The following is a 23,520-nucleotide window of genomic DNA, read 5'->3' on the forward strand; positions in this document are numbered from 1 at the left end:
CGCAATCACCCTTTCCTATCCGGACGCCAGCACCTTCCGGGAACTGCACCGCTGTCGGCGGCGTCCGCTTCTAGACCTCCACGCCACGAGGGGGTGCGACCGATCCCCGGCCCACCTAGTTCCCAGGCGGAGCTCTCGCTCGCCAAGCCGGGCCAGACCGCAGCCTCGAACCCCGAAGCCACGTCAGAGTTCCACGCCGACCAATCAGAACTGTCTATGTAGTAGAGGGGGTGGGGCTGCCGAGGCCGGAGGAACATGGCGGTGTGGGCGAGGTGAGGTGCTGGCACTAGACAGGGTTCGGGCGCGGGGAACGGGGGAACGCGGAGCGATGGCCCGCGCCGGCCGCAGGGGTAGATAGAGAGCCGTCGCGCCGCGGGTGTGGGAGGGAGGGAGGGTAGGACAGCCTGGCGCCACGAGAGTATGACGGGGCTGTACGAGCTGGTGTGGCGGGTGCTACACGCGCTGCTCTGCCTGCACCGCACGCTCACCTACTGGCTCCGCGTTCGGTTCGGCACCTGGAACTGGATCTGGCGGCGCTGCTGCCGCGCCGCCTCCGCCGCGGTCCTAGCGCCGCTCGGCTTCACGCTCCGCAAGCCCCCGGCTGTAGGCAGGAACCGGCGTCTGCACCGGCACCCGCGAGGGGGGCCGGGCCCGGGCGCCACCCACCCCCGGCTGCGCTGGCGTGCGGACGGCCGTTCCCTGGAGAAGCTGCCGGTGCACATGGGCCTGGTGATCACCGAGGAAGAGCAGGAGACCAGCTTCTCGGACATCGCAAGCCTCGTGGTGTGGTGTATGGCCGTGGGCATCTCCTACATTAGCGTCTACGACCACCAAGGTGAGGCCCGGCGCGGGGAGGGAATCTCACATCCGGCAGGTGTACCGGGTACGCCGCTCACCGCAGCACCCCAGGCTCCTGTCCGCGGCCCTTAGGTGCAAGTCACATACAGGGTTAACGCTTTCGAGGAAGGGAGACAGACTTTATTAAATTCGGTTCAGTCGCTGTCGATACATTTTGGAAACATTTCTTATTCTTCATAATTCCCCAGTAAGGTAAAATGGTCTTTGTATTCCTTCGTTTCACAAGTGAGGGAACTGAAAATCAACATTCACTGATTTGTCCAAAGCACAAAGGTAATAGAGGGATTGACATTTTAGCCAGTCTGCTTTTCTGCATATTTGCCCTTTTATGACACTCCAGGGTTTCTTCAGAGAGGTGTAAGGCACTCATCTTAAGTCAGTCAGGCTGGGGAGGATTTACGCTTAAGCTGGATAGTTGGAGTCAGGTGGCATTTGACTGAGCTTATGAAAGATGTGTGAGAGACTGGAAAGGGAGAAAAGAAGACAGTCACCTGTCTTGGGAGGTCTGGGATGGATTCTTGAGCCTCAGTGGCCAGCACTGTCCTAACACATTAATTGTCCTCTCCTAGTTTTAATTGGGGTAATTTTTGTAAAAGTTTACCAGGCGGCTACAAACCTAAAGCACTGCGCGAGGCGTTATTCTTAGAATCTTACATTTAATTCATGGACTCTGGGGCTTGCAGGTAGCTGACAACCACATAAGTGACAGGGTCAATAACAAAACTTGGTGGAGTAAGGAACTAGTATGGGGGGGGCAGGTGGAGATTCTCAATGAGGGAGTTGAGAAGTTCATGCAGGGAGATGAGATTTAAGCAGAACATGAATGAATAAGCAAGAATGAGGGATGCTCTGATTGTCAGGTTTAGGTTTCAGTCAAATCCTGAAAGCAGTGGAATTTCCTTGAAGATAAAGATGTGAAGAGAATGACAGGAGTATTTGTATGAAAGACAGAACTTTGTTCAGTAACTAAAATTACTAGTTTTAGTCTCTGTTCAATAACTTAAATTTCACATTAACTACAACTTGATTTTAATCTTTAAACCTTTGTAAGATAGGTGTGTATAAGTGTGTGTGTGTGTGTGTTTTCAGAAAGGGTGTGTAAAGGTCTGGCTAACTCTTACAGGGTGTTAGTTTAATCTTTGACCTATAACCTTTCTTGTAGCCAACACGAAATAGGGTGACTAGATAGCCTGTCATCAAATGATGATTTGCCTTGTAGGGTAAAGTTTAATATACTCGTGCTGACATTTCATGGAACTTGTCAAAGAACTTGGCAGAGAACAGAAATCATGAGACTGTTATGAGGCCACAAAATCTTCACTTAAACCAGTACAACAGATAGATACATTGCCTGGGAGACAGATTATGTGAAGGAGAAATGGAAATTAAAGTCTTTAAGCGATGTGCTGAATTTACTTAAAAATGAATCACTATATCCACGTGATTCTTTTAAAGCAAGGGCTTTTACCTTCCAGTAGAGAAGGAAAAGATAGAGCTAAATTGTTGAACTTGGTGACTGCGTGGTAATACAGATTACAGGATTGCCACACTTCCTTGTTCCAGCAATTCTCGTCACTGAATTGCTGAAGGGATTCAGGAGTATCCTGTCTCATATTTGCCAAAAGAAAACAATTGATAAGGAAAAGGAAGAAGTGAAACTGTCCAAGTATTGACTGACAACCTAAAGGAGATTTATGGAGCATTTTCACTGAATGAACTGAGAGCACTTTGTGTTTTAATATAAAAGCTGTTTCAGTTATTTCTTAAGGGGTAAGGAATAATTTCATTGTCTAAAATAAGAGACTTTCCATTTACCCATTCTTGGTTTTGATTGATTGATTGAGTCATTCATTCATTCATTCATTTACCAGGTGACAAATAGGCATCTATTAAGTACCAGATACTGTTCTAGATAAGAGGGTGCAGCAGTAAACAAAACAGACAAAAAACCCTATATTTTGGAACTTAAATTTTAGTGGAAGTCTGACAAATATAAATGAACAAAATATGCAGTGTATTAGATCGTAAGAGTAATGAGGAAAACTAAATCAGGGAAGGGGAATAAAGTACTGAAAGTCAGTGGTGGAGGTGGGGCGGAGTTTTAAATAGAGTGACTTAGGAAAGCCTCAGGGACTTGAGACTAGTCCTGAAAGGTGTGAGGGAGCATAAGTCCTTTTCAGGGACGTATAGATTATGAAGCTTTACTCAATTTTCCCTAACAAAATTTTTTTTCTATATAGATATTTAACTTGAAAGCAAAATCTAATGCCAGATTTATTGACTATTTTCTGTGATATAAAGCACTGGGATACAGAGAGGTACAAGAAATGGTGTCTTTTAAGGAGTTTTCACTCAAATTAGGGATAACTGCTAAAAATTATTATAAGCAAATATATAAATGCTAGTGAGTGACATTTTAAAAATGAATATTCATTCTGATTTAATTGGCTCTAAATTATATTTAATCCTTAGACCAAAAAAAAAAAAAAATTCCATTGATATTTTCCTTGGATTGACTCCTGCCAGCAAACTGATTCTGAAGTTTTTATCTGCTTGCACTTACTTGATTATAATAATTTCTACCAGTAATCCTTTTATCCTCAATTGGAGTCAATCTCTGAGGAATTTCTTGAGCTTGAAATTCTAGTATGGCAGGAGACTTGGCGATTTTTTCTACATGAATATAATTCAAGAAATGACTAACTGATATGCTACAAAAAAATGGAGTTTGGGGGCTTTTGGTGGCAGCCGTAGGAGTGCTATGTTGCCTTGATCTCACTTCAAGTATGCCTAGATCCAAGGTTTCTGGATGTGTATTATTACCTTCCGTGATGGAACCTGTTCATATTGCCCAGCTGTATTCATGTGGTGCTGGGAACCTTGCCGGAGGGCAGTATTTTCAAAGCAAGGTCTAGGGACCATCTGTGAAGTGAGTCACTGGGGATGCTTGTAAGAAATACAGATTCAACACTATTATTGATTAGACTTAATTAGGACATGGAAGCTGAGCATCTCTGTTTTTATCAAACGATCCTTACGGTACCCTAAAGTGTGACCCTAAACAAATCTCCCTGCTACTTGCCTTATATCCAATTATTCATCTTTCATGTTCCTTTTTTGTGAGTGAGGATAATCTGGGATGGGTCTTAGTATATGTAGTACTACTTAGGATAGCTTTGAGTGCTCCAGAATACAGCATTGATATCGGTGTAATTCAGTATAAGACAAAAGAATTCTATTTTGTAGCTCTTTTTAGTGTTACTTCCGTAATTATAAATCTGCACTAGGTGTCTTATGAAATGGTTTGGGGGCACAGAATTCGCACACCCTCGATAGGTCTGCCCAGTGTGCCAACACCTTCCCGGTCCCTTTCTCACTATTTTACATATCCTTTGCTGAATCCATTATTAGGTTACTTGATGTTCCTTCTTCCTAAAGTGTCCTTGTCCTCTTCTCCTTTTCCTGCCTATCTACCTGTCAAAAGGCTATTATTGATCCTTGTAAGTGCATCCTAACGATCACTTCTTAGGTAGTTTCTCTCTACTATTCATTTCCTAATCTTGTTCTCTCCTTGAATCTCCTTAGCACTTTGTGCATCTCTAAAGATACTATAAAGTATTAGTGTATGTATATGTGCCTGAATTTGCTTTCTAGAGTATAAGTTCCTCAGATGCTATCAATCTCATTTTTCTTTTTCTACAGACTGTAACTTGGTGCTATGCACATAGTCAGTATATATCCCTTGAATTGAAAGAAGACTGCATTTTCTGTAATGAGAATAATGAACTGGGTTATAAATTGTTTCTCAACACAAATACTACCCAGAAGCCTTGAAATAATGGAAGAAAATGAACATGGTTTTTCTCTAGTTTATTTGGCACACTGACACATGCTATTAGTAAATGGGATTTTATTAAGTGTTAATTACCTTATTTTGAGATACAGAGTTGCCAGAAATGTTGAATGTCAAAATATAAATGTGATTATATTTTAATATACAAACCAATGGAAACTGGGGTACTTGGCTTCCTTTATTTGGTAACTCATGTACAATACCATTCTCTTCCTAATGTTCACCTTTGTATGGTTCACTTCGAGCACAAAATTTCACATTTATGATAGCATTCTGGAATGTCCTCTTCTTTTTCTGTCAAAGAGCTAGCTGCCTATCAGGAAGCTATCATAGATCCTTGTATGTCCATTCTGACTGTCACCTCCTAGACAGCCTCTCTCGACTCTTCTATCCCCATTCTCTGTGTACCCTTCTAGTTAATCACACAGCTCAATCAATGTATGAAAATAAACCTTTACTTAATTACCAGCAACAATTAGTCTGTACCAGGTACTGTTCAAAGAAGCACATTTAATCATCAGCAGTATTACACATCAAGAAACTAAGATTTAGAAAACAAGGACCCATGTCTAGCAAAGAGAAGATCAGGAATTTGAACCAAAGCTTTTGTACTTAACTGTTATGCTATACTGACTTCTATTGGTAAAAGAATATGACCGCAATACATCACTTATAGTGCTATTCCTGATTGTGTATGGTCCTTATCTGCAGATTATAGAAATGATTGTAAAAGATATTTAAAGGCATATGGAATTTTCTTGTTTTTTCTTAATTTTTTATTTATTGATTTCAGCGAGAGAGGAAGGAAGAGAGAGGGAGAGAGACAGGAACATAGAGCTGTTCCTGTATGTGCCCTGACCAGGGATCAAACCACAACCTTTGTGCTTCGGGACGATGCTCTAACCAACTGAGCTGTCCGGCAGGGCCAGATGGAGTTTTCTTCATGCCTCTATTATAAATGTTTATCATAGGACTCACCTTTTTTTAATCAAACGAATTGAACTTTATGGGGCTCCTGCTCTGTATCTGAATACAGTGTATTTATTTGTCAGGTAAGCAGAGTCAGTGAAGTTAGTTGCATTTTTTAAGTGTATAGCCAGGGACTGAGAAAGTCCATGAGGCTTGTTCATTTTACACATTTCTTCTGCTGAAGAGCTAGGACTGGCAGTCCAGCACTCATTCCATTATACAGTGCCACCATTACACATACGTGCTCCCTTGCTGCAACATGCTAATTCCATTGTAACTGTTTTCTGTGAGGAATCCTGGGGCTCTCTATTGAAGGAAAGCTGTTCCGTAGGTTATAAATTTTATTTTGTTATGACTGCTTCATTCATCTAAAATTTTAATGGCAGTTTTTTAAAAATTTTAAATAATTGCTGTATAAGTATATGTTTTCAGCTGTGAAGTTTGCCTCTGGTAGTGTTATAATTTGATTGTTAGAGAATTAAATGAGGAAAACCACTAGGTAATTTACATAGTTGTCTAGTTTAAAAAGAAAAAAGGTCGGCTACTTTAATGACTGCACTTATTTATAAAGATGTATTACTTTAATTCCATAGCTGGAGAGATGCTTTGTAAATAAGAGATATTATTTCGGTGTTTATCTCATTTTTCTCCCCTTTGATTCTTTTGCTCTTTTTAATACTTGATGTCAGATTTTTTAAAAATTTATTTCTATAGAAGGAATGAATAACCACAATAAAAATTCTAATATCAAATTTAGAAGAAGATATATTAAGACTTTTAAAAGTTTCATTTTATAGAATTGTTTATTTCACAGAAGTTTTAAAGGAAGTAGTATATATTTCAGTATTTAAGGGACACAGATTTGATTTGCCGATTGAACACTTGTCTGACTAAACTCCTTGTTACTTGGTTTTAAGTAGAAAAAAGTATTATGACATGACATTATCACCCAGTTAAGTGTCCATGTTTGAACATAGTATAGATAATTTAAATATTGAAACTTATAAGTAATTCTAAAATGCCATTTTAACTGATATAGTAGAGATTTTTGAAGACTCCAATAATGTATCTGAATATAGTGTATAATCTAATAGGTGGGTAAGGTGTACTTAATTCCCTCTCTTTGAAGTATTTTCTCTCCATGCTTCTGTGACATCACATATGGTTGTATTTCTTCCTATCTTATTGCCTGTTTCTTATGAGTTTTCTGTCTGGCTTATGCTCATTTGCTCCTATTCCAAATGTTGGGATGTCCTAGAGTTTTGTGCTTGTCTTTGCCCTTGTCTTTCTGTTGTTCACTGTGTCTTCTAGATCAGTACTCCACAAACATTTTCTTAAAGGACTGCTAGTAAATATTTTAGGTTTAGTAGGTTATGTGGTCTCTGTTTCTACTAATCAGCTCTGCTGATGTAGCCAGAAAGCAGCCATGTGGCTGTGTTTTTGTAGCAGTAGTTTGCTGACCTTGTCTCACTCCCAGTTTTTCCTATTTCTGAAAATGCTACTACCTTCCAGCCAACTGCTCAAACTAAAACTTAGATGTCACACAGAAGTCTTTTCCTGTATCATGTTTAACCTGCAGTCTGTCAGCAGGCCTCCTTGGTCTTATGGCTAGAATATGTCCCAGATTTTTCACTTGTTTTGGTTCTCTGTTGTTGCAGACACCCAAGGTTGAGTTTTCATTATTTTTTGTTTGGAAAATTGCTATCGCCTCTTGATGTGTCTTTATTTCTATTCTGGCCCCTGTACAGTAGCCTCCCTGCCCCCTTATGGGGATCCATTCCACCACCCCCCTGAAACTGCAGAAGGTACCAAACCCTGTGTGTATTTTTTCCTGTGCATACAGGCATGTGCCACTTAACAGTGGGAATATGCTATGAGAAATGTGTTAGGTGATTTTGTTGTTGTGCAAACATACAGGGCACTTAAACAAATATAGATGGTATAGTCTGCTACTCACCTAGGCTGTTCCCGCTCAGGGGTCGGGAACCTATGGCTCGTGAGACAGATGTGGCTCTTTTGGTGGCTGCATCTGGCTCGCAGACAAATCTTTAATAAAAAAAATAATGTTAAAAATATAAAACATTCTCATGTATTACAATTCATTCATTTCCTACCGCTCATTTTCTATGGTTGCGGGTGGCTAGAGCCAATCACAGCTGTCTGGAGCCAATCACAGCTGTCTGGAACAACCCCAAATTTTTATTGGATAATGCGTAAGGTACATGGGTCGTTGTGAGGTCAGGAAGTAAACTTCCCTCCTTTTAATCAAGTAGTCAGCTAGCTAATTGCAGAAACCCTTTTGACAAAGAAGGCTAAAAGAGAAAAAGATGAGGAGTATCGTACTTTTTAGTAGGAATGGACAGAGGAATTAGCCTTTGTGGAGAGAGCAGGTTCTGCAGTGTGTCTAATATGCAATGATAAAATTGCATCGATGAAACGGTCAAATATAAAGCGGCACTTCGACACATGCCATACTACATTTGCATCGAAATATCCAGCGAGGGACAGCAGGAAGAAAGCATGTCAAGAGCTACTGTGCAGAGTGTAAGCTAGTCAGCAGCAACTTCGTGTTTGGACCCAACAAGGTGACTGGAATTCGGCTAGCTTTGCTGGTGCTTTAGCAATTGTGAGAAACGGAAAGCCATTCACAGATGGGGAGTATGCCAAAACATTCATGTTTGATGTAGCCAATGAACTTTTTGACGACTTTTCGGATAAAGACAAGATAATCAAACAAATAAAAGACATGCCCCTGTCAGCAAGAACTGTTCACGATCGTATCATCATGATGGCAAATCAAATAGAGGCAACACAAGTGAAGGACATAAATGCAGCACCATTCTTTTTTCTCGCTTTGGATGAGTCAACAGATGTAAGCCATTTATCCCAGTTCAGCGTGATTGCAAGGTATGCTGTTGGTGACACACTACGTGAGGAAAGTCTTGCTGTTTTGCCTATGAAAGAGACAACCAGAGGGGTGGATTTATTCAAGTCTTTCACTGAGTTCCTTAAAGAAAAAAAAATCTACTGATGGATAAACTTATTTCGGTGTGTACTGATGGTGCTCCGTGCATGGTGGGGAAAAACAGAGGATTCGTAGTGCTTCTTCGTGAACATGAAAAGAGACCCATCCTAAGTTTTCACTGCATCCTACATCAGGAGGCACTTTGTGCTCAGATGTGTGGCGAGCAGCTTGGTGAGGTGATGTCACTGGTTTTTTGGATGGTCAGCTTTATTGTTGCCTGAGGTTTAAATTATCGCCAGTTTAAAACACTGCTGGATGAAGTAAGTGGGCATAATTATCCTGGCCTGCTTCTGCACAGCAATGTGCGTTAGTTGTTAAGAGGGAAGGTGCTCAGCTGTTTCGCAGCTTGTCTGAGCGAAATCCGGACTTTTCTTGAAATGAAAAACGTCAAGCATCCTGAGTTAGCTAACACTGAGTGGCTCCTGAAGTTCTACTATCTCATGGACATGACTGAACATCTGAACCAGCTCAATGTGAAAATGCAAGGCGTTGGAAATACAGTCTTATCCCTTCAACAAACAGTGTTTACATTTGAAAACAAGCTGGAACTCTTCATTGCCGACATTGAAACAGGTTGTTTACTACACTTTGAAAAACTGGGAGAGTTTATTTTTTTTATTTTTTTTTAAATATGTTATTTATTTATTAATTTTACAGAGGGAAAGAAAGAGAGAGAGAGAGAGAGATGGGGAAGAGCAGGAAGCATCAACTCCCATATGTGCCTTGTCCACACAGTGCAGGGTTTCGAACCAGTGACCTCAGCGTTCCACGTCAACGCTTTATCCACTACGCCACCACAGGTCAGGCTGAAAAACTGGGAGAGTTTAAAGATGCATGCACAACAAGTGACCCTGCTCAACATCTTGATCTCCAGCAGCTAGCAGGCTTCACATCTAATCTCCTGCAGTCATTCAAAGCGCGCTTTGGAGAATTTTGTGAGCGCACTCGTCTTTTTAAGTTCATCACCCATCCACACGAGTGTGCAGTGGACAGCGCCGACCTGAGTTATATATATCCCCAGTGTTTCTGTCAGAGATTTTGAGCTACAAGCTGCTGACCTGAAGGTCTCAGACATGTGGGTGAATAAGTTCAAGTCACTAAATGAAGATTTGGAAAGACTTGCATGACAGCAAGCAGAGTTGGTGAGTAAACACAAGTGAGGAGAAATGATAAAACTTCAACCTGCGGACCAGCTGATTATCAAAACTTGGAACGCACTTCCCGTCACATACCACACACTACAGCGTGTGAGTATTGCTGTACTGACAATGTTTGGCTCTACATATGCACGTGAGCAGTCTTTCTCACATCTAAAGAATGTTGACCAACCTACGATCACGTTTAACAGATGGAAGTCTCAATGCCTGCATGAAGCTTAACGTCACCACGTATTAACCAGACTACAAAACCATCAGCAAAACCATGCGGCACCAGAAGTCGCATTAATGGTAAGAAGTACTTTATTCATCATTGGTTAGCAACAGCATAACAACGTTATTAAAAAGAATTCAGAGACTTATTGAACTTTAAAAGTGTTGGTCTTACATAAAATGCACACATTTACTTGTATTTATGTTAAACATATTGTATGGCTCTCACAGAATTACATTTTAAAATATGTGGCGTTCATGGCTCTCTCAGCCAAAAGAGGTTCCAGACCCCTGGTATAGCCTATTGCTCCTAGGCTACAAACCTGTACAGCATATAACTACACTAACTACTATAGGCAATTGTAACACTGTACTTGTGTATCTAAACATACAAGAGGTGCAGAAAAAATCCAGTATAAAGGAGAACGAGAGTGTGCGTGCGTGCACTCCACCCTAATGGAGCAAAGGACTAGGGAAGTGCCAGAGGAGGGAGAGTAGATGTAAGGAGGAGGGAGAGAGGGAAGAGGAGAAAGGGAGACGAAAGAGACTCAGAGAAATGAAGCTTGAGAGGAGAAACGATAAGAGGGAGAGAGGGAGAAGGGGAACGGGGGAGGAACTGGGAAGGGGAGAAAGAGGTATAGAGAGAAATGGACGGAAGCGAAGAGTTGTGTTTAACAGTGTGTGCTTGTGTCTCTGTGCAGGGATGGCATGGCAGGCTCCTGGGCTCTCCCCGGCCAGCTTCTGGCTCTCCCCGGCCAGCTCCTGGGCTCTCCATGGTCCCTAAGACCATGCTCCTGGTCCCTAGCCATGGTTAGGCAAAAGGGCTTGAACAGCATGTTGAGCCTTCTTTTTTAGTTAAAACTACCCAGAGTGGCTAAATTCAGCATCTTAGTCAGGTCCAGCTTTTTCTTTCAGAATGGCAAGCAAACTTTTTGCTTATAATCCATTTTAATCTTTTGAGACCACCATCTTATATATGGTCAGTTGTAAAATGAAATGTGTATATGTAGTGCAGGATGTATATACCTATGATCAAGTTTAATTTATTAAAAAATTTTTTAATTTAATTTATTGGGTTGACACTGGTTAACAAAATTATACAGGTTTCTGATGCACAGTCTACATCATCTGTATACTGATTTTGTGTTTAGCACCCCAAGTCACGTCTCCATCCATCACCATTATCCCCCCATACCCTGCTCCGCCTCCCCCTCAGCAGTTACCACACTGGTGTTCCTGGGCTTTTTCATTTTGCTCATGCATTTTTTTCCTTTTTTCTACCTTTTTTGCTAAATCCCTCCAGCCTGCCCTACTCAGCCCCCCACCTCCCCAATAGCGTCAGCCTGCTCTCTGTCATTAAGTTCGTCTCCATTTTGTATGTTTGTTGATTTGTTCATTAGATTCCACATATGAGTGGAATCATATGTGCTAGTCTTTCTCTGCCTGGCTTATTTCACTTAGCATAATGCTCTCCAGGTCCATCCGTGCTGTCACAAAAGGTAAGATTTCCTTTTTTTTTTTCCTTAATGTATGAGTAGTATGCCACTGTGAAATCTACCACAGCATTTTTATCCACTCATCTACTGATGGACACATGGGCTGCTTCCAAATCTTGGCTATTGTAAATAATGCTGCACTGAACATAGGGGTGCATATACATACATATATACATTCTCTGGAATTCATGTCTTGGGGTTCTTCAGATAAATTCTCAGAAGTAGAATTGCTGGATCAAAAGGCAGTTCCATTAAAAAAATTTTTTTAAGTGAGAGGAGGGGAGATAGAGATAGATCCACATGTATCCCAACCAGAATCCACCTGGCAACTCCCGGCTGGGCTGATGCTCAAATCAGCCAAGCTATCCTCAGCACCTGTGGCTGATGCTCTTAACAAACCTAGCAATTCTCAGTGCCTAGGGTCCATGCTGGAACTAACCAAGCCGTTGACTGCTAGAGGGAGGAGAGAGAAGCAGATGGTTGCTTCTCAAGTGTACCCTTATTGGGGATTGAATCCTGGACATCCGCACACTGGACCGATTCTCCATCCACTCAACCTACCAACCATGGTCCATTTTTAATTTTTTGAGATAACACCGTATTACTTTCCACAGTGGCTGCACCAATCTGCTTTCCCACCAGCAGTGCACAAGGCTTTCCTTTTCCAAAACACATCCTTGCCAACACTTGTTAGTTGATTTATTGATGATAGCCATTCTGACAGGTGTGAGGTGATACCTAATTGTGGTTTTAATTTACATTTCTCTGATGATTAGTGACGTTGATCATCTTTTCATAAGTCTGTTGGCAATCTGTGTGTTCTCTTTGGAGAAATGTCTATTCAGGTCCTTTGCCCATTTTAATTGGATTGGATGTTGTTGTTTTTTTGGTGTTGAGTTTTATAAGTTCTTTATAAATTTTGGGTATATCTGTGAATATGTTCTCCCATTCACTGGGCTTTTTATTTTATTGATGGTTTTCTTTGCTGTGCAAAAACTTTTTAGTTTGTTGTAGTCCCATGTTTATTTTTTCTTTTGTTTTCTTTCCCCAAGGAGATGACTGAGATTTTACTGCCTATGTTTTCTTCTAGGATTTTTATGGTTTCATAACCTACATTTAAGTCTTTAATCCATTTTTAGTTTATCCTTATGTATGGTGTAAGAAGGTGGTCCAGTTTCATTTCTTTGCAGGTATCAGTCCAATTTTCCCAACACCACTTATTGAATATACTATCTTTACTCCATTATATGTTCTTGCCTCCTTTGTCAAATATTAATTGACCATGAGGGCGTGGATTTATTTCTGAGCTCTCGATTCTGTTTCAGTGATCTATATATGTTTTTATGCCAGTACCACACTGTTTACATTACTATGACATTGTAGTATAGTTTGATATCAGGTAGCATGATTCCTCCAACTATGCTCTTCCTCAAGATTACTGTAGCTGTTCGGGGTTTTTTGTGGTTCCATATAAATTTTTGGAGTATGTGTTCTAGTTCTGTGAAAGGTATCAATACCATTGGTATCTTCATAGGAATTATGTTGACTCTAAAGATTGGTTTGGGTAGTATGAACATTTTAGTAATGTTCATTTTTTCTATCCATGAACACAGTATATGCTTCCACTTATTATGTCTTCTTCAATTTCTTTCTTTAGTGTCTTATTTTTTTTAAGTGAGAGGAGGGGAGATAGACTCCTGCATGTACCCCAATCAGGATCTACCTGGCAGCCCCCATTTGGGGCCAATGCTCACATCAACTGAGGTATACTCAGCACCTGAGGCTTACTGTTGGGCCAGCCGAGCTATGCTCAGCACCCAGGGCTAATGCTCAAACCAGTTGAGCCATTCTTGTGAGAGGAGGAGAGAGAGAACGGCGAGAAGGTGGGAAAGAGAAGCAGAGGGTCGCTTCTCATGTGTGCCCTTACCAGGGATTGAACCTGGATGTCCAGACACTGGGCTGATGCTCTATCCACTGAGCCAACCAGCCAGGGCCAGTGTCTTAAAATTTATTGAGTGCAGGTTTTTTACATCCTTGGTTAAATTTATTCCTAGTTGTTTTGTTTGTTTGTTTGTTTTAAGCAGTTATAAATTGGATTGCTTTCTTAGATATCTTTTGTTAGCTCATTATTGGTGTAGAAAAATGCAGTTGGTTGCTGGTTATTTCCTTTGTATCCTGCTACTTTACTGAATTCATTTATCAGTTCTAGTAGTTTTTTCATGGAATCTTTTGGGTTGTTTTTATACAGTATCATGTCATTTGAAAATAATGATGGTTTTACTTCTTCTTTTCCTATTTGGACACCTTTTATTTCTCCTTGTTTGATTGCTGTGCCTAGGAATTCCAGTACTGTGTTGAATAAGAATGATAAAAGTGGACATCCCTGTCTTGTTCCCAATCTTAAGGGAAACACTTGTAGTGTTTTTGCCTGGTGAATGTGCTGTTGGCTTTAGGTTTGTCATATATGGCCATTATAATGTTGAGGTATGTTCCCTCTATTCCCACTTTGTTGAGTTTCTGCATCTATTGATATGATTTGTGGTTTTTATCCTTCATTTTGTTTACACGGTATATTATGTTAATTGGTTTGCGAATATCATACCAACCTTGCATCCTTAGTAAAACGTCATGAGGTATGATCTTTTTAATGAAAGCTGAATCCAGTTTGTTAGTATTTTGTTGAGGATTTTAATATCTATATTGATCAGGGAGATTGGCCTATACTTTCCTTTTTGTAGTGTCTTTATCTGGTTTTAGAACTAGGATAATGCTGGCCTTAAAAATGAGCCTGAGAGTCTTCCCTCTTGAATTTTTTGGAATTGTTTGAGAATATAGGTGTTAGTTCTTTGAATGTTTGGTAAAGTTACCTGTGAAGCCATCCAGGCCAGGACTTTGGTTTGTTGGGAGTTTTTTGATTACTGCTTCCACTTCATTAGTTATAATCTGTCTACTCAGATTCTCTGATTCTTTCTAATTTGGTTTTGGAAGATTGTATGGTTATAGGACTTAACCCATATTTATTATTATATATATATATAAAATCCTTTGTATTTCTTTTGTGTCAGTTCTGTTTTGTTTCTGATTTTATTTATTTGGGTCATCTCTTTTTTTCTTGGTGAGTCTAGTTAAAGGTTTGTCAATCTTGTTTATCTTTTCAGAAAGCAGCTCTTGTATTGTTTTTATAGACTATTTTGTTTAGTTCTGTTCTGGTCATTATTATTTTCTTCCATCTACTTGCTTTGGGCTTTGTTTTTTGTTCTTTTTCAAGTTCCTTTAAGTGTAAAGTTAGATTGTTTATTTGAAATTTGTGTTTTTGAAATAGGACTATAATGCTGTGAATTTCCCTCTTAAAGCTGCTTTTGCTGTATCCTATAGATTCTGGGATGTTGTGTTCTTGTTTTCATTTGTTTCAAGTATCTTTTGATATTTCCCTTGATCTCATTGTTAACTTAATTATTGTTTAGTAACATGTTAGCTAGTTTCCATGTCTGTTGTTTTTTCAGGTTTTTTTCTTATGATTGATTTCTAATTTCATGCCCTTATGGTCAGACTAGGTGTTTGATATGATTTCAATCTTCTCAAATGTATTGAGACTTGTTCTGTGTCCTAACATGTGGTCTGTCCTAAAATACATTTCATGTGGACTTGAAAAGAATGTATATTCTGCCTTGGAGCAAAGGTGCTCTGAAAATATCAATTAAATCCACCTGGTCTAATGGGTTATTTAACTGCTATTTCCTTTTTGATTTTCTATCTGGAAAATCTATCGATGTCAATGGGGTTTTAAACTCTTTTACTCTGACCATCTTACTGTCAATCTCTCCCTTTCTGTCCATCAAGATTTCCTTTAAACTACAGATTGCTTATAGCTCCAAACAGGTTGCTGAGTGCCAGTCAGGCAATGTCTTACCTTGAGCTATACCAGAGTCCATCCCAAGACACCAAAAACCAGCACACCCAATGGACAGCTTCAGACAACATCAAAGCAGCATCCAGTAAGTTTCACAAGCAGCATATTGAAAGGGAGACCGTGGCAGAAACCAAACACTGATAAGGCGAATTCTGCTTCGAGAGGTCAGCACTCACACACCAGTTTGCATGCCGTGCAAACCTATATTTAGGTACTCTTATGTTGGGTGCATAAATGTTTAAAAGGGTTATATCCTCTTGTTGGACCATTTTCTTTATCATTATGTAGTGTTCTTCTTTGTCTCTTTGCCTTTGTTTCAAAGTTTATTTTGTCAGATGCGAGTATTGCTACTCCTCTTTTTTTCTTTTCATTTGCATGGAATATCTTTTTCCATTTCTTTACTTTTAGTCTGTGTGTATCTTTTGTTCTAAGTTGGGTATCTTGTAGACAGCATATATATCTGTTTTATTTTCTTATACATTCAGCTATCCTTTGTCTTTTGATTGGAGCATTTAAGCCATTTACATTTAAAGTTATTTGATAGGAATGTATTTGTTGCCACTCTATTCTTTTAACTGTGTTTCTGTTTTCTTCTTCTTGTTCTTCCTTCTTCAGCCTTCTTCAGCCTTTAACATTTCTTGTAATACTGATTTGGTGCTAACAAACTTGTTTAGCTTTTTCTTGTCTGGGAAGGTTTGTATTTCTCTTTCAATTTTAAATGAAAACCTTGCTGAGTATAGTCTTCTTGGTTGTAGGTCCTTGCTTTTCATCACTCTGAATATGTCATGCCAATCCCTTCTGGCCTGAAATGTTTCTTTTGAGAAATGAGCTGACAGTATTATGGGAGCTTCCTTGTAGATAACTGTCTTTCTCATGCAGCTTTTAAATGTTACTCTGTCTTTAAGCTTTGCCATTTTAATTATGATGTGTCTTGGTGTGGGCCTTTTTGGGTATATCTTGTTCAGGACTCCTTACTCTTCCTTGACTTGTGTGTCTTTTTCCTGCACCAGGTTAGAGGAGTTTTCAGTCATTTCTTCAAATAAGTTCTTGATTCCGTGATCTCTCTCTTTCACCTCTGGTACACATATGATGCAAGTAATGCTACACTTCATATTGTCTTAAAGGTCTTTTAAAGTATCCTCATTTTTTAAAATGCTTTATTCTTTGTCTGCTCTGGTTAAATTTTTTTTTCTACTTTGTTTTTCAAATTGCTGATTCAGTCCTCTGTTTCATCCAACCTACTCTTTATTCCTTCCAGTGTATTCTTCATTTCAGATATTGTTGTCTTCATTTCTGACTAGTCTTGTTTTATGGTTTTTGTGTCCATTTTCATGCTGTTAAACATCCTTATAACCATTCATTTAACTCTGTGTCTGATAACTTGCTTGCCTTCATTTTATTTAGCTCTTTTTCAAGAGATTTTCTCCTGTTCTTTCGTTTGAAGTCTGTTTCTTTGTCTTCCAATTTTGGCTGTTTTTGTGTGTGTTTGTTTCTATGTAGTAGATAAATCTGCTATGACTCCTAATCTTTTTGGGATGGCCTAATGTAGTGGATTTCCTGTGTGGTCCAGTGGTACAGTCTCCCTGATCATCTGAGGAATGTCCATTGTGGGTTATGTGGGCCCTCCTATTGTAATTGACTCTTGGATGCTGTTGGCCCATTTGTGCTTGGGATTGACCATTAGGCTGGCAGACTGTGAGGCTTAACCTGGGCCACGGCATGCAAACTGGTGTGTGAGTGCTGACCTCTCAAAGCAGAATTTGCCTTATCAGCGTTTGGTTTCTGCCACGGTCTCCCTTTCAATATGCTGCTTGTGAAACTTACTGGATGCTGCTTTGATGTTGTCTGAAGCTGTCCATTGGGTGTGCTGGTTTTTGGTGTCTTGGGATGGACTCTGGTATAGCTCAAGGTAAGACGTTGCCTGACTGGCACTCAGCAACCTGTTTGGCGCTATAAGCAATCTGTAGTTTGAGGTGCCTCTTCTGGGCCTGGTGCATGTGGGAAGGACCAACTGCACACCACGCCAGCTTACAAGCCCTTGGCCTGGGGGCAAGTCAGCAAAAGTGTGAGGGCACCCCGAGATCTGCCTCTGCCTGCCAGTTGCGTATTAGGCTAAGTCACTGAAAGAGCCTCTGGCTGTGCTCCTCAGAAGGGCCTTAGCTCCACAGGGCAGGGCATGAGGTGAAACTTGCTTTTCCCCGGGCAGATGCCTGAAGTAGGAGAGTGCTCCACCCAGGAAGATGGTGTATATGGTATGGTGGTTGTCCCTTTAGTTTTCTCCCCGGAGCTACAAACCCCAGTCTCTCATGTGATTCTAGTCCACTCCACCCTCCCCCTGCCAGGGCCCAGAGTGAGTGGCTGAGAATGATGCTCTGTTTGTTGGTCCTTTAAGAGGGTACCTGTGTCTCTAGGGGACTGCTGTCTCTCCCTGGCGGACAGAAACCGCGCTGCCTTTCATAGTCAGGTGTTATGTGGGTGCCTCTTCCTGGCTCTGGTGTTCTAGGCTGGGTAGTCCCGCTTGGGGGGTAGACCCCACAATTCTCAAGGGAAACCCCGTTTCCTTCCTGTAGCTGAGTTATTCCTGTGGAACCTCACCACCACCTGTGGGAGTCGGGCAGCCCTTTCGCATCTCTGCCCTTCCTGCCAGTCTCGATTTGGCTTCTTCTGTTAATCCTGGTTATAAGACTTCTCAGCTAATCTTCAGTTAATTATTCAGGGTAATTGTTCTATAATTTAGTTGTAATTATAGTGTGGTCCTGGGAGGAAGTGAGTGTAGCTTCCACTTTCATTTGTCATCTTGGATCTCTTTCAAAGTTTAATTTATAAGTTATACTAAGTGAGAGATTAATAGCAAGAACTACAGTAGCAAGAAAATAGAGTGATAATAGTATACTGAAATGAAGGTTATGTGAATGTGGTCTCTCTCTCTCTCTCAGATAACTTATTTGATAACCTTGACAACTGCTAGGTGACTCACAGGCAGGAAGCCTGTACCATGTGGATAGGCTGGACCAAGGGATCAGGATGGAATGGGATAGCGTGAGATTTCGTCATGCTACTCAGAAAGGGAACAGTTTAAAATTTATGAATTGTTTAGTTCTGGAACTTTTTATTGAATATATTTGGACCATGACTGACTACAGATAACTGAAACCTTAGAAAGCAAAACCATGGTTTGGGTGATTATTATGTAATCTATTCCTCAACTACTAGCAAAATGATTTTTTTGACAACATCATTCAAATTATGACTAAAACCTTCCGACAACTGCTTATTATACTTGGAATGTTTTCTGATCTCCTTACCAAGGCTCACAGACCTCTTCAGGTTAAGACCTTTGCCTACATCTCTGATAATTGTATTCCTACCTGATTTTTTGTGTTCACCAGTGTTACTGCCACTTTCTTTTTCCTTGAATATGGTGAAAACCTAAATGTGAAGGGAATATATAGTACCTGTAGTGGTACTAATTTCAATTGGGAAAATATTGATTTTTGTATTTTAAGATCTGAACAAAATCAGCAAAGACCTTTTTTGTTAAATATATAATACAGTTGTTAAAATAATCATGAGATTAGCAGCAAGGAAGGAGAGATGTTATATAAGTGAAAAAAGCAGGATATGGAATTACATGATTATTACATGTGCCAGGATTGTACATACATGTGGACAAGGACTGGGAAATAATTAAAAACTGGAAACAGTTATGTTATAATGGTAAGGTGGACAAGTGGTTAGGGACCTTCCTTTATTGTCTAAACTTTGAACATCTTATGTAGTTTTTAATATTAGAATTTAAAATGGGTATTTCTTAGAATATAAAAAGAAGGGTATTTGGTCTTCAAAGTATATAGTCTTTCTGAGGTCCAGCTTTCCTAGCCTAATATTTTATTCTTTCATGGAATTTGCAGATTTTTATGGGTGTGTGCATGTGTGTTTTTAATTTTTTTTGATTTTCTAGCCCTGGTTGGGTAGCTCATTTGGTTAGGGCATTGTCCTGATATGCCAAGGTTGTGAGTTCAATCCCTGGTCAAGGTACATAGAAGAATCAACTACTGAATGCATAAAAAGGTGGAATAACAAACAATGTCTCTCTTTCTCTCAAATTAATAAATTTTAAAAAAGTTTGGCTTTTTTATATATCTTCTTTATGTATATTTCTCTATGTATAATTTATACTTGGGAAACTAAGAGAAACTGCATGAAATATCAATAAAACGTAATGTAAAATTTTTAAAATTGTTATTGCAAAAACTTATTTTATATTCCCAAATCATTCTTTAAGAATTTAATTATCTGTTATCCCTGGGAAAATTTCTTCAAAAGCCTTTTAAGAACAAAGTCTAGTCCTATTGAAACCAGAAATATTGGTGTTTGTGCTGCCTGTCACCACTCAGCAAAATAAATAGAGATAGGGTTGAATTTTTTTTTTTTAATCAAGTGAGAGTCAGGGAGGCAGAGACAGACTCCACGTGTGCTTCAACCAGGGTCCACCTGGCAACCCCCCCACCCCCCCACCCCACCCCCAGGCAATGCTCTGTTCGTTTAGGGCCGCTGCTCCATTGCTTGGCAACAGAGCCATTTTTTTTAGCACCTGAGGCGAAGCCATGGTGTCATCCCCAGTGCCAGCCTGCTCAGACCATTTTTTTTTTTTTTTTTTTGAGCCATGACTGCAGGAGGAGAAGAGAGAGGAAAAAGAGAGAGAAAGAGAGAAGGGGGAGGGGTGGAGAAGGAGAATTGAACCCAGGACTTCCACATACCAGGCTGACGCCCTACCATTGAGCCAACTTGCCAGGGCTAGGGGTCAAATCTTTATAGGCGCTTTATTCAGATTCAGATGGCCTGTGATCTGAGAAGATTGGGGGGGGGGGGCATTATCCCTAGCCACCCTTTATATGAGGAAGAAAAGTGTAGGTAAGAGGTTTTGGAATTTCAAGGGAAAGTTAATTAGATTATAATCAAAGTTAATTGGATTGTAATTAAACAGCTTTCCATTCTTGGAGCACAAAGACTTTGGTTATAGACCCCTGGGGTGTAACTGTGGATTACTTGCAGACTCTTGGGGCACAATGGTGGATTGCTTGCAGATTTCATTAAGTCATGTAGGCCCATTCAGCTATTTCAGTTCCTGGAACATAGCTTTTACTGTATTAACCATTAAGTCTATCGATTATAACCAAAGTCACTATTACTCAAGCTAAAACTTAACTTTTGAATTTCTTTTATAACTAGTTTTGTTTAAAAAAATACTGTTCATTTGTAAAAAATGTCATTTTATGAAGTTTAACTTTTGTGAGAGGAGATTTGAAAATTTAATAATAAACTAGATTTATTTTTTTATCAGTGTTAGAAGTAGTTACTGAACTGAATAATTAGAAACCAGGAGACTTGGATTTCATGGCAAAGTCAGGCTCTTGACCAAGGACAATTGCTTGACCTTTCTGGGTCTTACTTCCTCATCTGTAAAAGGATGGGATGAAATAATTATTGAAGCTTATTACTATATCATTCTGTAAATTGTGGTTTTCTCAAAAATTTGAGTATTTGCAAATGTTTTTCTTTTATATCAGTTATTCTTGAACAAATATAGTATCAACTTCCTTTTACATAAAATGACTTGTGATAGTCTACTTTTATTATCTTATTTTGGCTTTAGTTTAGATTCTAGGAAAACAAGCAAGATGGATTATGATATGAGAAAAATAATCTCCACATAAACTATGATATTGCTAGAGGAATTGCCTATTTTAGTCAAAGGTACACTTACATCTTGTTTCATTTCTTGTATGTCATGTGAAGGGTGTGTACACTTTGAATCCTGAAGAAAATTGTATAAACTGATAATCTTGTTTATGTGTAAGTGAAATAAGCACTTTTGAATGGGGATCACACTATGTGGTATCAAAAGTCATCTTGCTGATAATCTGTCTACACATTTAGCATATCTCAGACACTATACTTTTTAAATTTCATCTCTTTATTTAGATTAGCCAAGACAAAGTTTCTTTTTAAAAAGTAACTTTTATAAAAGGCTTTTAAAAGTCCATTGTAACTATTCCTCTGTGTAATATTCTTTTTAACAGAATGTCTGCCTGTGTGAAACAAGGAAGTTTCTGCTTTTATTGTTAGAAGTTCCTGGAAACTATGAAAAAATTCCATGCAGAGACATGTTTTAGGTTTTGTTACTGTTAGATGGCATTTTGTGTACTGCGCTGATAATTCAGTTTATTAAATAAATGTTTAAATCCTGTGTGGAAGGTGCACTGGAGGAATAGGGATGAGTAAAACACAGGTTCACAGCTAAGTACAGTTTAGCTGGGGGGTGTGGGGGTGGTAGAGATTTAACCATAATGAAAAGTAAAATACTGGTTTGTTAACGAGTTTGAGGCCCTGGCTGGTTGGCTTAGCAGTAGAGTGTTGACCTGGTGTGCGGAAGTCCCAGGTTCGATTCCTGGTCAGGGCACATAGGGGAAGCAACCATCTGCTTCTCCACCCCTCCTCCTTCTCTCTTTCTCTCTCCCTCTCCCCTGCTCCCTCTCCCTTTTGCCCTCCCCTCTCCCTTCCCCCCTCCCCCTCTCCTGTTCCCATCCTCTCCCATCCCTCCCCAGCAGCTATGGCTCGATTGATTCACAGCGTTGACCCCAGGCGCTGAGGATGTCTCCGTGGAACCTCTGCCTCAGGTGCTAAAAATAGCTTGGTTGCCAGCATGGCCAAAGATGATGCAGAGCACGGCCCCAGATAAGGGTTGCCAGGTGGATCCCAGTTGGAGTGCATGCAGGAGTCTGTCTGTCTTCCCTCCACTCAAAAAACAAAAACACAAAAACAGGAGTTTGGACCAAATGTGTGTTTTGGAGGGGGTGAGAATCATTTGAGAAAAGGGGGCACATCTGGCTGAGGGATTGAGGCTAAGAGATGGTTCAGATGGCCTGTGAAGAACTAGGAGAATTTTACAGGTATGGGGCTGGGTAGGTAACATAATAAAGGATGGAGGCTGGCTCTACTCCATGTGTTTTTGGAGGAATATAAGGCAAGCTAATTTGCTGGCAGTGTGGTACTATAGAGAAATATATAGAAAGATGCATTTATTTCACCAATATAAATTATTTCCACTCACCAAGTATGGAAGCCTAAGCTGGAATGTTAATACTGATCTGAACAGCTTGTTCTTAATATATTCAGTATTTGGGGAGCCATTGAAGATATTAAAGTTGGAATGTGCCAGGATTGAAGATGTACCCAGAGAAGATTAATCTTGTAGTCAGTCTAGCAATTCATGAGAAGGGGCAGAGAAGACACATTAGAAAGTGGTTGTACTATTATAATATAATGGACCAAAGGAAATGGGTCCAGGAAACATTGCTGACGAGTATATGGGTTCTGTGTATTAATAGAGCACTGGTGGTGGTGATAATGCCGGAGCATAGAGAAGATGCCTGGGGTGGCTGAACAGGTCGTGGTGCCTTTGTTAGAAATAGGAAGAAGGACTATGGATGGTTTGTATGTATGTACGCATGTATGTATTATATAAACAGCTTTACTGAAGTTACGATATTAAATCACCTATTGTCCCATTGCCCTTGTACATTTACTGTTCTCCTATTGCCTGTTCTCTTCCAGGCCTTGTCTCTAAGTGCATGTAAGCTTCCCCCACCCCCCTTTTTATTAACTTGATGTAATACAAGTATTTGAGAGCTAGCTTTGAAAGATAAGCTGCCATGGTTTAAATGTGCTTAAGATGCTTACAGAACTTTTGGGTAGGATTAGATGTTTGAATGAACTGGAAATTATAGGAACCAAACGCTAATTCTGTCTTTCCTTAAAGTCTTAATGTTTTTTTCATCGTGGATGCTTTGCATTAATTTTAAGTTTTTAAAGAGAGTGCATTATTGTTTATCTTACTTACTAAGTTTTAGACCCCCTTAAAGTTGGCCTTACTCCTCTTACCTGTCCTGGTCTGGAGTGGTTTTAAAACCAAGTGAGTAACTAGGATCAGAGAAGGGGAGCAGTTAAACAGAAAGAGAGGGCTGATTAGGGGCTGG

At 40.0% G+C, this 23,520-nt stretch overlaps 1 protein-coding gene across 1 annotated transcript in view; it reads left to right on the top strand.

The window, feature by feature from the left end:
* Nucleotides 1-293: 293 nt before the first annotated feature.
* The window catches only part of NUS1 (NUS1 dehydrodolichyl diphosphate synthase subunit), a 40,432-nt gene continuing 17,205 nt past the window's right edge, over nucleotides 294-23,520 (top strand). The window contains exon 1 of the mRNA XM_066248023.1: nucleotides 294-835. Coding sequence (XP_066104120.1) covers nucleotides 421-835 — 415 coding nt within the window. The 5' untranslated portion in view covers nucleotides 294-420. The remainder of the gene's footprint in view (nucleotides 836-23,520) is intronic.

This window comes from Saccopteryx bilineata, chromosome 12, assembly GCF_036850765.1.
Source record: "Saccopteryx bilineata isolate mSacBil1 chromosome 12, mSacBil1_pri_phased_curated, whole genome shotgun sequence".
Lineage (NCBI taxonomy): Eukaryota > Metazoa > Chordata > Mammalia > Chiroptera > Emballonuridae > Saccopteryx > Saccopteryx bilineata.